At 45.0% G+C, this 18,095-nt stretch overlaps 1 protein-coding gene across 1 annotated transcript in view; it reads left to right on the top strand.

Moving 5' to 3' along the window:
* The window catches only part of LOC119382473 (rho GTPase-activating protein 7), a gene marked incomplete at its 5' end in the record, with an annotated part of 247,529 nt that overhangs the window by 209,995 nt on the left and 19,439 nt on the right, over positions 1-18,095 (top strand). The window contains 8 exon segments of the mRNA XM_037650183.2: positions 2,981-3,235; positions 3,693-3,900; positions 4,915-5,153; positions 6,406-6,717; positions 8,552-8,682; positions 12,041-12,232; positions 15,048-15,161; positions 16,445-16,605. Coding sequence (XP_037506111.1) covers positions 2,981-3,235; positions 3,693-3,900; positions 4,915-5,153; positions 6,406-6,717; positions 8,552-8,682; positions 12,041-12,232; positions 15,048-15,161; positions 16,445-16,605 — 1,612 coding nt within the window.

Below are 18,095 nucleotides of genomic sequence, written 5' to 3'. Positions count from 1 at the left end.
ACCACCGCCACCACCGAATTGAACTCGGCCATAAGATGCTTCGCATCTGTCCGTGGTGTGGAGAACGGCCAACTCTCGCCCACATTACGTGGGAATGCCAATCGCGGCCCCCAAACGTCAATTCTCCCCTTTGGGGTCACAATCTCGATCAAGGCAGTGGGAGAGCTGGCTTTTGCTAGCAAGGATCGGGAGAGCCAACTGGCTCTGCTCGACCAAGCCCAGCGAGCTGCAAAGGCCAGTGGAGCCCTGGACTGAGGACCCCACCCACTTGCCCAGAAACGCTATATAGGCAATAAATGTTTAACTTCTTCTAAAAGATCACTTGAAATCGGAGCTAAACACAAACCTGTGCAGACGCCGCTCTTCTGCAGGTACAGACAGTTGTCCCATTCAACGTAAGTGGACCTGAGATACAGTTCTAAGAGTGCCATGAATTTGGCTTCCGGTATACCCACGTCGTTCTGAAATGACACGGAACCATGCCTGTCTATGCATTTTTGGACACACAGAAGTAGCTTATTCTTTGGTATTGAATAATAGATGTCTTTCAATTCTAAAGAAAATGCATCAAAAGTGGACCCTGTCTGCTCTGAAAGGAAGTTAACGACATAGGTAAAATCGTAGACCAGGTAAGGGTCATCCACCGTGAGTAGCTTGAGCTTCTCTTGCAGAAAGACTGCGAGACACTTCTGCCAGGTATTACGCTCAGGCACAAGTACTTTTAAAAGTACTTGTGTGTCTTGGCACTGAAAAAGACTTCGAGAGCACTTCCTTTACTTTTTGTTCTGTAGGTACGAAGAGTGAAAGCTCGTATCAGAGTGAAAGCTCGGATCATGCAATACCAACACGCCCACTTGTCCACCCTAACACGCAAGCGGAGTTTGCCCGCAGTGGAAGCGCTACAGCCTCGAGCTGCCGCCGCCGGTACGAGTCGTCTACTCAAGTTTGCCAAGCGGCTGATCTCAAGACAAAGCTCACCGCGCCATGCAACCTGGCTGCGCATTTGTTGTTTTGGTGCAGCTGCAGTTATGCATGTCACATACAATTAGCTGAACAACTTAACTTGTATGCGGTTTGCAGCACATAGTTAATGGCGTGGCTGCTGGGTTCGGTTGGTCACATTTGACGCATTATATCTTGTTAGCAATTGAAATACTAGTGCAAAGTTTTTTTTTCTTCTTATGCAGAATGTAGACAACGTCCTCAATCAGAGAGATTAAAAAAAAAATAAAAGGCCTTTTTGAGAAAACTATTTTCAAGTTTCGGCATTTTTGTAAACTATGTATTCCAGCACAATTTTGAAGCGTAAAGGCGAGAGAGAAAAGCACAAATTTATTTTAAAAAGAAAGATACATAGTCCTCAGTTTAACTTGCCTGCAGCAATAAATCCCTAAAATAAACGTGTTTCGTGCGGTTTACCATGTTATTGATATTATCGCGATTGAAATTATATGGACACGTACTCTCGGCGGGTTATTGCTGTCACCTTCATGTTCCGGGTAAAGTTTAAATGGATAACATTGCCCCGCGCATCGTGCATTCTACGTGCTAATGAAAGCCCGCGAGCGCTACCGGCGAACGCGGCTGAAGCAGCGAATTAAAACTAGCCGGCCATCTCCTTCGCGCGAAGGGCGCATGCGATAACATCGTCTCGCGTGTGAGAGCTACCAAGAAGAAACAGTCCGCCCGTCCTCCGTCGCGCGAAAGGCGCATGGATATAGGAGCCGGAAAGTGGGGGAGGGGGGGCTGCGTGCCTCCGGGAAGAAACGCGTACTTTGACTTGCAAGGCGTTGTCGCCCGCGGCCGTGTGCACCGTATACCTCTAGCGGGATGTATTGTAGCAAAACAGCCGTTTGGACTAGTTGGTAATTAACGATTCATTTTAAATGCAAAATGGGCACAATACAAAACAGGGACAAAAGAAGAGAACGACGACACAGCCACCAGCATATGCGTGCGCAGAGTTCCCCATCAGGGGGGAGGGGGGAGGGCAAAGGTTCATCGCAGCGCCCCCTCCACCACCCTACTAAGTCAATGTATGGGGAAGATTTCGCACCCCCCCCCCCCTCTTAAGTGAATAGAAGGGTCAATGTACGGGGCAGATTTTGCGCCCCCCCCTCTTAGTTGATTGGGGAGGCCCCCCCCCCCCCTTGTACGCACGCCTATGGGCAACAGTGTCGTCATTCTCTTATTTTGTCCCTGTTTTGTAGTGCACCTCATTTTTGCATTTATAATGAATCTCTAGCGGGGATCAGCAGACGACCCACGCCTTTGCACGTGCTGTGCCCTCACCATTTCCTTGGCGTTTAAGTGATGACAGCACGAAAACCGCTTCGCTCGCTGGGGCGGCCGTAATCTCTTAGGCCAGTGTTTTCTAGAGTTAAGCCAGATCGGATCCTAGATGGTGTTGGCTGCTAGCCTTACTTCGTATCTCATTCCAGTTTTTTTATATATTGCATTGATTGCTTCCGCTTGTGTTGAAACTGTGACTTAATTTCTTTTCCTCAATAATCTTTCGACAGCAAAGGGAAATAAAATACTCATAAGATTGAATTAATTTCACTTGTTCTTTGATGGGAATAAATATTGTGACCAAGAAGTGCTCGCTTTTTTCGCTAGGTGTGCTCAAAGTTAAGAAATTGCGAAATTCGCGGAGAAGTGTTTTTTTTGTGGCCAGAACTTGTATTTCTTTTAGGCCAACAAAATTTTCTTTCGCAGGACTAACTTCAAAATCATTGTTCCACGTCTAATACTTGCGCCTAGAGCAAATTTCATCAAAATCAAGAATTGTGACCAGGACCTCGTGTTCGTTCTTATGTGGACACACCCTTCTGTTATACAAAGAACTACGGGATGTGTGGACTAATGTCACTTTCATATACATCCTCCAGATTGGCACAGCCTCTGAATCTGTTTATGCGTACCAGCCACAGAATGATTTACTTACTGTGAAGGTGACTGTGCAAGTGCTCACGTGCAGGTCCCGGCGCCGGCAACGATCCCACGGTGGGTGGCGGAGGAGGTGGCCCATGGTCCAACCACCTGGGTCCCGAAAGCCATGCGCTCAGTGACTCTGAATGCTCGCCCCAGCTAGCACACCGGCGTAAAGGTGGAAGTTTTCGGTCCAGGCACAAGAACCAACAGCCTCCGGCACGCTGGCTGTCAGCAAGCACAGAGCACGGCCGCGTGAGCATCTACGACAATGTGCCCGCCGGGGAAGCTCCGAACAACCAGAGTGAGCAGAGTTGTTCCCACTGTTCAGGTCACCTCGCTGCTCATTCCTTTTACTTTGAGTCCTGAACAATTACTGTGCAAATCAGGATGCCAATCATGTGCAGCAATAGTTTGCTGGCAGTCATAATTTCTGGGGGAAAATAATAAAAATAGCACATAAATAAAACTGCGCATCAGATGCCTTCGTTGATGCCTCTCACCTCCGACTTGAGTATACTAGTGCCTTTTGCATTATTACATGTTTTGTTGATGTGCAGCACATATTCAGTACCGTTTGTTTACACGTGCCATTTACCCAAACCGTGTGAACTTCCATATGTGTGGCCATCCATGTTGATCCATGCTGCTGATAGAGAAGGAGATATTCATTATCTAGTTTTTACAGCAAGCTTAGAACAATACCATAATGCACAAAAGGCATTCAACTAACCCTGGCACTTCCTCACTTCCTTTTATAGGTGCATCCTTACAGCAACAGCAGCAGCAGCTGGAACAGGACCAGCCGCAAGACCTGCAGCAGCAACAAGAGCAGCAGCGAGCAATTGACACAGGCAGTGTGGGGTCTGGATCAACAGGCAGAGGGGTTCCCGAGGAAAACGACAGACCGACATACACATCCGAGAGGCGGGACTCTGGTGTCGGCTCGTCGCTCACAAGGGCTGGAAAGTGAGTGGCTCATCATCAATGGTACAAGAAGATCGCACTATGCTCACAGTCCGGGTTTGTCTTGCATGCACATTAGTACACTTGAATAATAATAATAATAATAATGATAATAATAATAATAATAATAATAATAATAATAATAATAATAATAATAATAATAATAGAGAAAGAAAACCTGGCAGATGGACATTTTACAGCAAATGACTTTGGCTACACCTTCAAAATTATGGACGTTTACGACAAGATAACGAATCGTTGAACAACGAATGTTGCTAGAGCCATCGTTTTGACAAGGGCACTTGTCTTTATCAGGCCCCCTTTGTCAAAATATTGGCCACATTTCCTGTTCAATGACGTTTCATCACTTCAAGCTTTCATGGTCTTCTAAATGTCTGTCGTGTTTAGATGATTACAGTGTAGCATTGGAAACCAATGTTAAACAAAAGAAATCACTCGCATGATAACTTATAACAAACACCTGAAAGTAATACATGTTTTACTGTCGTGTTCAATATGAGCTGCAATGTGTGAATCTTGGCGGCAGTGTCGCCATTAAATATATGGAGAGTTCCAGGAATTGCCTATCCAGTGTTCATTAAAAGAGTATTTTTCTCTCTTCTGTTTTGCTGCGCTTGCTGTCATCTTTCCTGTTGTGTGGGTGTCCTTGGTGAGCTGCGTAAGTGTGCTTGGTGTATTGTGCTTTGTCATTGTGCACCACTGTCTTAACTTCATAACCATTCACTCTGTTATTTCGTGGTGGAGTAATAGTTGCTAGGTGCACTGGTGCAATGTTGTTTCATAAAGATAGAGTGCAGGAGATATACACAATGCTGGAATAGCAGCTCTTAAATTTAACCGCTGTGATGTAGCACTCTATAGGAGGCAGCCAGGTTCCTTTGAGGCTGTGTCTGTGGCTTCTTTTTTTTTTTTTTTTTTTTTGCCTGGCCTTCTTCACAACTGTGTTGCTGTTACAAATTACATGCATTCTAATCAGTCAACATCTTCTCTGTGCAGTGGGAGCCCCTGCACCCAGGGTTCAGCGTGGCATTGTTTTTCATCCTCTCCTGAGCAGCTGACATGCATGACTGCACTGCGCTATGAGCACCTGTCAGCATCCCAGTTGCTTGTGCTCAAGAAACTGGCACTGCTTCACCTAACAGCTCTGATGGAGCGGTTTTCGCCACCCTACCGGTCAGGCTGGGGCTGGGCTGTTCCAAAGTTCATCAAGCGCATGCGTGCTCCTGACTACAAAGGTCAGTGTGCACCAAAGCACTGTGTTATTACTTCAAGGAGATGGTTGTGCCTCAAGCATCAGCTGTTCTTTTTGATGGGTGTTGAATGCAGTGACAAAGAAAAAGATGCTTGACAGGGCACACCACGAGAAAGCCACACGTTGCCCAATACTAATTAAAGGAACATTGTTAGGCCACAGGAGAACATAGTGCAATAAACCCTAGTTAGAAGAAATCACTTTACTCGGATTATTGCTTTAATTAATCAAAATTTCCTCTAGTACCAACCCAAACGCATGCATTTAAAGCTGCGTTACTCGAAGCATAGTAATAGCTTGCGTCACTTAGAGCAAACTAGCAAGGCACGACCTCAATGACAGCAGCCGTGCCGAGCGGTGGTGACCCTTTCCGTCTAAAGTCTGTCGCCGTTGCCAGTGCGCATGGAGGAGAAAGAGGAGAAAAAAGCACTAGACACGATGGAGGGGTTTTAGCCTTGATGGGAGCAGCCTCATGGAGAAACCTGAATCTACCTCCCTCCATGCCAGCGATCATTTTTTCTCCTCGCTGCATCCACGTTCGGAGCGGAGGGGCGTAAACCAGGCGAGCACACCAAAGATAGTGCATAAAGAAACAGGAAGATGTATACTCCTCCGTGCAGCCTGAACATTTTGGTTATGCAATGGAAGTGGAAAGGCACCGTCTAGGGAGCATTTTGTGAAAATTACTTTGCAAATTGCTTCATTATTAGAGGAGTTTAAAAAAAGAAAAATGAACTGTGCTGTTAGCATGGCATCATAGGCGAGAGCCACTGCTAGCTGCAGTAATGCCCACAAGCAGCATACCTTTCCCGCAATCTTCTGTGTGCTGAAGCCAAGGGAGTGAGCATGTCATTTTTCGCGAAGCATAGCTTAGTGGAGAGGGCACACTTTCCTGTTTTACATTTGGCTGTTTCTGTGTGCCACAGCCATTTTGTACATTGCAGGCGTGATTGCCACATTGTGATGTATGCACCTTACTTGTTTATTTGTGTAGGTTTTGTGTAGGTTTTGTGTTTAAATCTGGCATATAAGTTATTTTTGAAATAATACACCAAGCGATGAAGTGAGTTTTGGAGCCCTGTTTCCGCTGAATTGTGCTGGTCATTAAGGAGCTACTTCCCTATCACAGTGCACAAAAACAAAAACAAAGCTGTTCGGCATTTTAAAGAATTTCCTCTTCACTTTTAAGACGTGCCTGTAATTGTTTGCTTTTGGTCCTGTGTATTTTTCTGCAGACAAGACAGTCTTTGGAGTGCCCCTTAGTGTGTCCCTACAGCGGACAGGACATGCTCTGCCACCATCTATTCAAGGGGCCATGGAGTTCTTGCGAAAAAGTGCTCCTGAAGCTACAGGCCTGTTCCGAAAGTCAGGGGTTCGCTCCCGCATCCAGAAACTGCGTTCGCTGCATGAATCTGCCATGGGGCCCATTTCATACGAGCAACACCAGGCATACGATGTGGCTGACCTGCTGAAGCAGTATTTCAGAGAGCTTCCAGACGGCCTGCTCACAAGCAAGCTGTCTGACACGTTTCTCTGCATCTTTCAACGTAAGTAGCTGCTTCTCCTCTGCTCACTTCAAGCACCCATATGTGTTGCATTTTGTTTGATCAGTGAAACAGGTTGCCGCTCACAGCATGCTGTGGCATTAAAAAAAGGAAAAGTCACAGTTCCATGCATAGGTCGGCAAACTCACTCATGAGTCGACTTACTCAGACTCACTCAGACTCAGATCGAGCCGTGAGTCTGAGTGTGTCCTAGTGTGTAATATTTTGGCGAGCTTGAGTGCGAGCGAGTCAGGTTCAGAAAAATTTTGGTGAGTCTGAGTCCGAGTGAGTCCTAAGCACGAAATATATTTCATGAGTGAGTCTTAATGAGCTCCACACTTTTTTGCCAACCTTTGGTTCTTACTCACCAACTTCAGCATTACTATCGGCCTTATGTCGGCTCACGTTTATACTCCCATCGACTCGCACATACTTCAAAGTACTAGCGTTCATATGCCAAAGCACTAGCGTTCATATTTATTAATAAGAGGCGTGAGTTATGGAGAGGGGGGGAATGCAGGTTGACCTCCCCCTCGCGAACTCTTTCACGGGAAATGCTTGATAAAAATATCTTGTGTGAGTCACCTCTTTCAATAAAAATGTAGTCACTGGATTGCAACCACTGATAGCACATATTTGAAGGCACAAGACCAAAGGCGCCAAGTAGAGCACCAATTATGCGAGCTATTGGTGTTAAAGAGCACTGAAACCATGGTCGAAAAAGCCATTTACTATATGCTAACGAAGTCATGAGTCGATTCACTCAGACTCAGACGGATAGAGCCGTGAGACTGAGTATGAGTGAGTACAAATGAGTAATATTTTGGTGAGCTTGAGTCCGAATGAGCCCAGCTGAGAAAAATTTCTGTGATTCTGAGTCCAAGTGAGTCTAGTTGCGGAAAATTTTGGCGAGTGTGAGTCCGAGTGAGCTCTAAGGACAAAATATATTTCATGAGTGAGCCTGAGTGAGCTTCACATTTTTTGCCAACCTATGGTTCCACATGAAAGGTGAAGTATTGATAGCTATAGCAATGTAACTAGACACTACACGAAGTAAGGTTCGTAGTTTTATCAGCCGTTAATATTGCAGTAAACATTTGCTTACTTAAGAAACATGTGCCATGCATCACACTAAGATGTAAACGGATCTCAGTGAATGACCATGCACAGTTGCTGTTGCAATGTTGGTGTGACAAACAGGGTAGACAGAGGCAAGCAAATGTCCATTGCATTACCTCTTGCTTCCAGGCATCAACGCGACATTGAGATAACACAATCTCCAGAACTTGGCGCATGGGAATAGACAGTGATGGAAGACAGCTCAAAGGAAGCTCACTCAACTTTTGAACCCGCTGTACATTATCTGCAAGATAGGGTGCACATGCCAGCTATGCATTGAGCTGCACAATGCCCATAACTAAAAGCCACACATATGGGCTGACTAGAAAAGCTTCAGGTGTCATTGAATCAGGGCAAAGCCACACCTGGCCTCATACTGAAATTTAGGCCAACTTAGTCAACCAGGATCCTTCATACAACAAGTTCAGGCCCACTTGAGGAGGTAACTGACGCTGCTCTGAAGATGCAACATTATATTTTGTTGCTAGATATGTTAAAATGTACCAAATTGTTTTGTTACATGCATGATTGAAACGTGCGTGGCATTTTCATCTTAAAGATAATGTCTTTCATAAATGTGCATTTATTATTATGTATCGTTACTTTTTTTTATCTCTGCTGTTGACAAATTTTGTAAGAGCTAAAATGTCACCTTGCAGCTCTGACTAAAGTGCTGCTGTGAAATCCTGGTCAGATTTAGGTTTCGCATTTGTTGCAGACATTCCAGAAGAACTGCGGTTGGACGCGCTGCAGGCAGCAGTCCTCCTCATTCCAGACGAGAATCGAGAAGTCCTCGAAACGCTACTTGTGTTCCTCGACGATGTGTGCAGGCATGCGCAAGAAAACCAGGTACACTAAGCCTTTTAATTAGGGGTGTGCGAATATTCGAAATTTCGAATATTTTTCGAATAGTGTTTGCTATTCGATTCGATTCGCACTGAAATTTTACTATTCGAACTATTCGAACTTCCCAAAGACAAATGCAGTCAACGTCCGGTTGAAAGTGACCCCTTCAGATTTTCAATATGCTTCACCTCATTACATTCTCGTATTGCGGCAAAGCTGCCTTTCAAGGTCCGTTACGGTCGAACTTGGCCAAGAGACAGTCAACGTCCGTTTAGAAGTGGTCCCTAGATTTTCAATATGCTTCACCTCATCACACCCCCGTATTGCGGCAAAGCTGCCTTTCAAGCTCCGTTACGGTCGAATTTAGGCAAGAGACAGTCAACGTCTGATTGGAAGTGGTCCCTAGATTTTTAATATGCTTCACCTCATCACACCCCCGTATTGCGGCAAAGCTGCCTTTCAAGGTCCTTTACTGTCGAACTTGGCCAAGAGACAGTCAACGTCCGTTTGGAAGTGGTCCCTAGATTTTCAATATGCTTCACCTCATCACACCCCCGTAGTGCGGCAAAGCTGCCTTTCAAGGTCCGTTACGGTCGAATTCGGGCAAGAGAGAGTCAACGTCCATTTGGAAGTGGTCCCTAGATTTTCAATATGCTTCACCTCATCACACCCCCGTATTGCGGCAAAGCTGCCTATCAAGCTCCGCTACGGTCGCAAATGTATTAACTCAAGAAAACGCTGGTTCCACTATGGAGATGAAAGATGTGGCAGAGTTGGGGGCTCAATTAATGCTGTTTTGAACCAGAAATTTGGGCAGGAAGTCCAAAAAATCGGACGCCGAAGCTTTTTAGCATCCAAAATTTCAGATGTTCTTATATATCGACGTCTACGAGGCAGATTTGGAACTCCAGACTTGAAGGGAGCACACCCTTGTCTGCCACATCAGTTGGCCTGATGACGTTGAAAGAGGAGGAGAGGCTGAGGAAATGGCATCTCTGCCTATCACGTGTAAAGTGTTGTCGGCAACACTTTGGTTGCACCAAATCATGTACATAAATGTAATTCAGCCTCTACATGGCCTCTTTCTTGATAAGAAAGACAACTATGAAATATGACCCCACCAGCGCTTCATCAACCTAGCGAAAAGAAACACTTTCATGTTGATATCTCACAAGAACATACTTAGGGATTCTCTGCAACTTTTTCTGTAATTTCACTTCGAATTATTCGAAAAATGTTTGAAAAATATTCGAAAATTATTCGAAATTATTCGATTCGATTCGCACTCAATCTTTATTATTCGAATTCGCTTCGCACCCAAAATTTTGCTATTCGCACAGCTCTACTTTTAATCTAATACAGTCGAACCCACTTATAACGATCCCCACATATAACGATCTATCGGTTATAACGACCATATTTGGGTGCACTTACGATTTTCGTATGCTAACCATTGAAGCTGCGTCCAGATATAGCGAACATTTTTCAAAGCCTCCTACTTTTACAACGAACACTTCAGACGCGGTCGCGGTAAAAATATGGCGCATACCAAGCGAAAAAAAGTTAAAGCATGTCTTCTAAAGCGTGATCAGGGGCGCGCGCTCGCACGTGCCCCGCTCCCCGCTCCCGTTTACTCACGACTAAGATACCCAGATCGACGAGCACAGCACGCAGATTTCGGACGCTGCGAGCGAGGTCCCTCACTTTCCAGGCGTTTCTTCAGTGGTAGAATGGCAATGAGGAAAAAAAAAAATAGTAGGCAGCATGAAGCCTTGCGGTCAGCTTTCGCATGGTGAGCTTTCCTGACGCCGTTCTCTGTAGCCTGCGATGAATCAAACAATGCCTTGGAACGCAACAGGGGTGTAGCCAAGGGGGGGGTTGGGGGGGGTTCAAATCCACCCCGAAATTTTTCAGTTTTGCTTGCGTATATATACACGCACACATACAAACGCACGCACAAACACATAATTAGTATGGTTGAACCCCCCCCCCCCCGAAAAAAATTTCTGGCTACGCCCCTGGAAGGCAAGAAGGCATTAGTGCAAGAAGTGATAACCGCGATTAACTTTCCATCGCAAAAAGGTTCACTGCGTCCCTAAACTCCTCGACGCCACAATGTGCTGCAAAAAGTCGTCCGTCTTTTTGGTAACGGCAGAGACCGGTCGATCGGTGATTACAACTTCCGCGCGATTGCGGCGATGCCTTCGCGGATAAGCATCAGAAAAGAGCGAAGGCGAGGTGGTGGCCGTCGATAAACGTGCCGTTATGCCTATAGCCGACAACCTTATCACAGTCATCTGTAGATATCTGCTCGGCTGCGCGTGTGGCGTACACCGTACACTGCGGATTGACGGCGGTACGAGCGCGCCATGCTTAGCCATGCTGCCGTTCGCAAGTTTGCCGCCGCCGCCGCGTCGTGCGAGACCGCTTTAAAGTGCGCGTCGCTTTGTAGAAACGAAAGTAGCTCGCTGTTGTTGAGCGGCGCGGGCACCGAGAAACGTCGATGCACTGACAGCGAGCGCATACTGCGTGTTTGACTAGGTGACAACTGAAGTGCGCCGCGCATCGTCGTGCAGGGCCGCGAGAGCATCGCGGAGACGTAGTGCGCGTTGCTTGGAAAATGCTTGTTTTCGCCGCGTTGACCGAAGAGGCTAGTCGCCGCATCCGTGCACGATCCGGAGTGAAGCAAGCACGAAGAACGTACAAATGCGCGTACGGCATACAGCAAGCGGCCCGGCAGTGACTCCGCGACCCGAGTAGTTAACGCGCTGCACGCAACTAGCCAGGGACGATCGGCTGCATGTCGCGGTACCGCGCTTCGGTGAAGGTGTCAGCTCATTGCAAAGGCGGTTAATTCACTCGTGAGCACGCAGCGGGCGTCGCTTCACGACGCGAAAAAGCTTAGCTTGTCACCGAAGGGGTTGTTAGCACTTTAATAAAAGTGCACAAAGGAAAAAAAAAACGGCTTAACGGCTTGGCCGCAAAGCGCACGTTTTTAAGGGCGAGTCCATATACAACGAACTACTGATATAACGACCACTTTTCGCGACACTTTCGAGTTCGTTATAAACGGGTTCGACTGTATGAGGTGAACATGATGCAGAGTTTCGGACGTGTGATCTTAACTTTGCATTTTCCTGCTAGTATCATGTCAAAGCCAGCTCTGCTGGTCATCTCATGCTTCTGCAGTGTTCATCAAATCACGGGCGATACCCATGAACTGTAATCAATGGGCATCACCTTTCATTTTGGCCAATGAAAAAAGAAAGAAAGAAAAAAGCAGCTTTTGACTATACTGTGTGGATTAAAGACATCTTATAGTTCATGGGCATCACCTGTGATCCTTCCCTCTCTCTTTCAGATGACCGTGGCCAACATCGCAGTGTGCATTGCACCGTCCCTTTTTCAACTGGCGGTGCCACGAAGCGCGAGTGCGAGTCCGCGAAGGCGGGCAACCACGGTGGGCATTCCTGACCAGCGCGAACTCAACGAGAACAGGGCTGCCCACGAGTGCCTGGCACGAATGATTGTTGACCACAAGAAACTCTTTCAGGTGTGCCACTTATGACGTGCTGGCCGTGCAGCTGGCCATGCAACTCTGTTCAGCTAGGCTTGGGTGTACGCAGCTCTTTAGCGGGCTGAGCAAAAGTTTTAGTAAAGTTTCACATTGACACATCTGTATTGCTTCCTGTTTATGTGTGACTGTTTCAGTTTGACATTGTCTCTTGTATTAAGAGCTGCAATGCACCATTAACTTAATCTGGAATCATAATGTTTAGACCAGGGTGCCAAGCCAAACCTGAACTGAAAACCCCACCTAAACTAGAATTTTAACCAGAACTGAACCCGAACCTGAGCCATTATTCTTAGTATATGCCTGAACCTGAACCAAAAAAATCAGTTATGGTTACTGATTCCACATGAAACAGTTCAAACATGTAGGCCGTGAACGAAAAAACAAGAGATAAGTAATAGGTACTTCGTCGGCAACTCCCAATAGCAGATCGTGATGGCTCACATGTAGCATTGTGTATGAGAATGGCAATAGACGATAGTTATGTGCTCTAATTAAGTGATATGGGTAGTATTTATGCTTAGATATTTGTACTTAATACGCGGCCATGTCATGTTTTGGAGCTGAAGCCTTCGGCAGCCAAATTTCGTAGTTCAGTTTGGCCGCTATGTCATCTCACTACTGTCCCTAAAAAATACTGTAAAATGAGCATGCCAGTACACACAAAGAGCAAGAAATAGGGTGTTTTCAAAACGTGAAAGTGAAATACCAATGAGTTCACTCGCACAGCTTTTTGCGACAATAACACTACGGCCACTTCTTCAGTAGTGCACGGTTATAACGGCTGGTAAAGGCATGGAAATCTCTGCATTTGTTAACTGCATATTATGGCTCCACACGTAGGCTGCCTTACAGTAAGAGCAAAATGCTCTGGTATTTCTACAAGTCATTCCTAGACACAGTGTGTTTTGTATACCAAATTTTTGACAGGGCTCATCAGCACAAGACAGTGCTCCAGCTGCAGCTGTATGAGAAATGTTGTCACAATCAGCATAAACTGTCCTTCATAATTTAGGAGCATCACCGGACTGACTTACTGATATATTTGAAAATTGACAAAATCTCTATTGATTGCATTTTGATTTTTGTTTAATTTTTGCAGCAGACTATAAGTGTGGAAGTGTGTAATTTACGGAATACAGTGTAAATTTGAGCTTCACATGCTGCGCTTCACAAGCCACATTTCACATGCCGAGGTTTGCTTACTATCACTCAAGTGGTAATTGCTTCAAGCAAAAGAAATCTTGTCTCTGCACTATGCTGACTTAATTGACTCTGCTCTTCCATAAGTGGTACAGGAACCTGAACTCACCATATGCAAAGGCATTTACACTAATTAATTCTGCCTTCATTATGTATGTGGATGTTTCTCCGTATTCGCGCAACTCACATGTAAACTGCACACTTTAGATAAAGAAATATCAAGTTGCCTTAGCTGCTTGTTGACATATAATTTTAAAAACATCGCTGTTATCATGCCAATAGCAATTATTTGAAGAATTAGTAGAAGTAGTGCAAGTCGTGCTTTGAACGAGTCTACAAAGAAAGGAGATATGGCGTGCAGCTGTGTGCGGCCACTGCTTGCGTATTCAGCTCTCAGTGCCCTGGTCTATGCTGCACCCTCAAGGCCAATGCAACCCCCTCCAGCACACATGCAAATTGTAGCCCCACAATGGCCCTTAAGAGGGCTTTTCAACACATTTAAAACATGTTTAAAACCTTGCTTAATGGCTAGCAATGCTGTGTCATAAATGCCTGAGCCAGATACTTTAGTTCTACTTCATGCAGCATGGAGCATACAGTTTCACTGAATAGATCATGTGCTGCTTGCTACAATACTTTCTCGTAGCCTAATTGTACTCCCCAGTGTACATTGCAGTGCCACTTGTGCAAACCAGCGCACTGAGACACTTGGAACATCTGACAATGAAAATAAGAGATTTAGCTCCTGTAAGACAAAACTAGCTGCAGTCGACAGGCTGTGTTCAGTAAAGCTTTCTTAGTGGTCTTAAAATGTGTGGAACTAAAGGCATGGGCCCCACATATGTGCGACAGTGATCACATTGTAAATAAAGATAGTTTCAGCAATACAATGTGTTGCTACATTGCTTGAATGCTATTTGCATGAATGGTGACAATCACCATGAGAGGGGTGCTGTTGAAATTTTTTGCATATTGAACTAGATAGTGGATGGAGGTATTGTGGCACCATTTTGAAGAACACAAGGCATCCTGCGGGAACATTAAACACACGACATAAACAGACAAAAAGAAAACTCACAAGATCACTCATGCATTCACCTAAGACTATACTCAAAGGTGAAAGCCATCTCCTTTTTCTTCTCAGTCTGTATTGATCCTGCCTCGCCACACTCCAAAAGCTTTCAGCACCTAACATGGTTTTGTACTGTCCCCAAGAACAGAGGCATCTCACCTGGTTTTGTACTGTCCCCGTGATCGGTCCACCTTTGACCAAGTTACGATGTCATGTGATGACGTCATCATGTGATGTTACATCACATGACATCACAAATTTTGGCGATCTGTGATGTCATCGTGACGTCGTAAGGTAACGTCATCACGTGATGATGATTTTCCGCATCACTCGTGTTGTCCTTGACGCCACGGGACACCGACGGCGACAGTCAATTTTCGTGTTTGATGAGGCATCTAAGGCTTTCACCTTAACAACAGGTGCCTTGATATGTCTTCATCTGTATTGTTTCAACTGCCACGTCACAATATTCAACCATAGCTGACATAATTGCTTCAAGAAGGTCTATGCATATTGCAGATTTCGCTGGAAACGCTGCAACAGTGTCGTCTGGAGCAGTATGAACCAATGACCTTAGATGAGCTTGGAAGCCTCAAGTCATACCTCGAAGGATGCCTTCATGCCCTTATCACTGTAAGTACAGATGTGTTCTCATGCAAGATAATAACTGCTTATGTTGCTTCTAACAGCAACCAGTGATGTATAAATCTGAAGGTATATACGAAACGATGATAAAGCAAGATTTGTAGATTAAGTTCTAGGTCTGTGAACAGCTGGTTTTTTAATGGGGGCTTGGCTAACTAGCTGAAAGGAGTACTGACACAAAAACTTTACATCTTGTTTTTTCTGTTGCAATAAGTAGCCAACAACCCACTTATCATGGCTGGAAACCTGATTTGCTCGTGCGCACGACGGTTAATTATTTGAAAACAATTTTATAGCACCCAGACACAGTTTTGGTTTATGATGAGAGCACAGAGTGAGGTGGGACGCAGAGTGGTTTTCATGTAAACGTAGCTGGCTACGTGAACACACAAAACTGCGAGCGCATGAGTACTGCTTTGACTTCAACGAAGGCTCCCTGGGTGCTGCTATAATCCCCTCCGGGATGTTGTAAATATGTGCGACCCCCCAAAAATGCTTTGTGGAGGTAGAGACATCAGCCTTTATACTCCCGTGCAAGTCCATAAAGGAGGTGCTCCCGCTTTCCGTTGAAAAGGTCTGCCTTGAGAGAGCACTCGCAAGGAGCATGGCAGCCAACATGGACCCATGATGCAGATGGTTGACGGTTTTTTACTTTAAAACCAAGTTGGTGTCGATGTTGTGAGGTGGGGCATTTTGTGTGCAGTTGCGCGACACGCACTTCAAAATTGCTTTTAAATATGTTGTAGGCTAGCCGTTGATACTTTGTAGATGATGCGTGTTTGTCCACACAAATCTATCCCGCAAGTTATCTCGCCTTCAAAATTTTGTGTCAATACTCCTTGGTGGGAGGCTGAACTAAATTGTGGGATGATGCCATGCTAATATTCCTCCAATGGCTTCTGTAATATAGTAAATTTTTTGCCTCATTAGTTCAGTTCTGGATGATTGTTTGCCAGTGTGGAAAGAACAGCAGTTTATTCAGAAGTAAGCATAGTTTCAATTTAGCGTATTTTGCCTTCATACATCTGCTTTGTTCTTTGCCTCGTGTGATGCAGCAGGATGTGTCTGAATTTAAAGAAATGTGCTTGACCTATGTGAGCATGCCAAGGTGTACCTTCTTGAAATTTATCTATCCCTCAAGTAAACTAGCACTTCTTATTTTCCTCTTCACATTTCGAAGCAGGCAGTATAGCAAATTCGTTCCTCTCATTGAATGCCACAAAAATTTCAATCGTGTTACAAAGACGGAACTTGCACTTGCCAACCTACAGGAGGCCCGGGAGAAGAGCAAAGGCTGGGCAAACGTGCAGCATGCTGACGTTGACTTGGCCTTCAAAAAGCCGGGGGACGGTCTTCCACTGCGGCTGTGGCGATGTGTCGTTGAGGTTGAAGCTCCCCCAGTTGAGCTTCTCACTAGGATTCTTCGTGAGCGGTGAGTCTGCAGCGACAACCCTTCCAAGCTGAAGCAGCCAAGTTTGAAAAATTGAATCGAATCCATTGTGGAGCCTCTAATGTTGTGGCTATTCAGACTGCAGGCTTTCAAGTTCTTACCGGGTTTGATTGGAATCTAACAGGTTCCACAATTTTTAATAAGTACATTAAGATGCATGAAATTTAAGAAGTATAGAAGAAGTAAAACTAATTGCAAGTAAGGCTAAACAGTTATGCATTAGTTCTTAGTGAGCACAATTTTGTGAACACAGTTAACCTTTCTTCTAAATAATGTAAATGCTAAAGTGGTGCTTGAAAGCTTCCATCTTCATACAACTGCAACTGCTAGGTATCCCTCACACTGCCACTCACAAGATAACTTACATATACCCCCACCTGCACACTCATTGCAACTCCAGAGTATCTCTTATTTTTAAATTTTAATTGTGTTTCCTGCCTTTCCTGAAGCAACTCATGCCGAAAAGGATATTGCAGACCCATTGTGCTGTCCATGTAGAGGTCAAATATAAACACACACATCTGGTACGTTAAATTTCTTGCTTTAGCTAGAAAACATGTCTTTAGGCTGTCTTGCTTTGTTATGGCAAGGTACACCCACGCTTTCACAGATATGCAAACTGTTAACAAATCCTGACTTAAATGAAAACAAAAATGAAGAATTCATTTGTATCCCAGGTGAAAATGAGTAACTGGGAATCCAACTGGTTTCAACTGGTATCAACTGGGATCAAATGGTTCCAGTTGGGAAACAACTGGTCCCAGTTGATTCCAGTTGCAACTGGTCCCAGTTAGCAGCTGGTCCCAGTTACAACTCAACTGGTCCCAGTTAATTCCAGTTGCAACTGGTCCCAGTTAGCAGCTGGTTCCAGTTACAGCTCAACTGGCCACCAACGGGAACCATGACCAGTTGAACTGGAAGAAGCTGATCCCAGTTGGAAACCATAACCAGTTAAATTGGAAGCAAGTGGTCCCAGTTGCGCCCTAACTGGAAGTGCGACCAGTTGTCCTGGTTGTACGGTTCTTCAAAGTGAAAGAAGAAAGATAATTGAACTCGAACGCATATACGCAGCATTGCTGCACTTGAGCGAATGGGTTTTATCTAAGAGCTTTTTGTGTCCTATTCGCAGAAGGGTACCATCACTGGATTAGTAATATTCATAGGAAAATGAGAGAATAAGAAAATAGCATCTCATGGTTTGCGAATGAATTATCTTTTCTTGTTTAGACGTCATCCTCTTCGTGTTGTTTAAACCCCATTACATTAATATATACAGCCTTAACTCACCTGATATATATGTATTTTTTAAAATCATATTATCGTGGATTATTCCGTTGCGCAAATGCGCAACACAGTGCACACAAGCGTACGCTTGGTTTAGCATCAGTACATTCAACTAACATTAAAAAGCTGTTGTCAATCTTTTTACGTCCATCACGGTGACAATACGCGCAACCGAGGCGGGCCCAATT

Source organism: Rhipicephalus sanguineus, chromosome 2 (genome assembly GCF_013339695.2).
Source record: "Rhipicephalus sanguineus isolate Rsan-2018 chromosome 2, BIME_Rsan_1.4, whole genome shotgun sequence".
Lineage (NCBI taxonomy): Eukaryota > Metazoa > Arthropoda > Arachnida > Ixodida > Ixodidae > Rhipicephalus > Rhipicephalus sanguineus.
The sequence above is the reverse complement of the archived record's forward strand: the minus strand, read 5'-3'. Positions and strand labels throughout refer to the sequence as shown.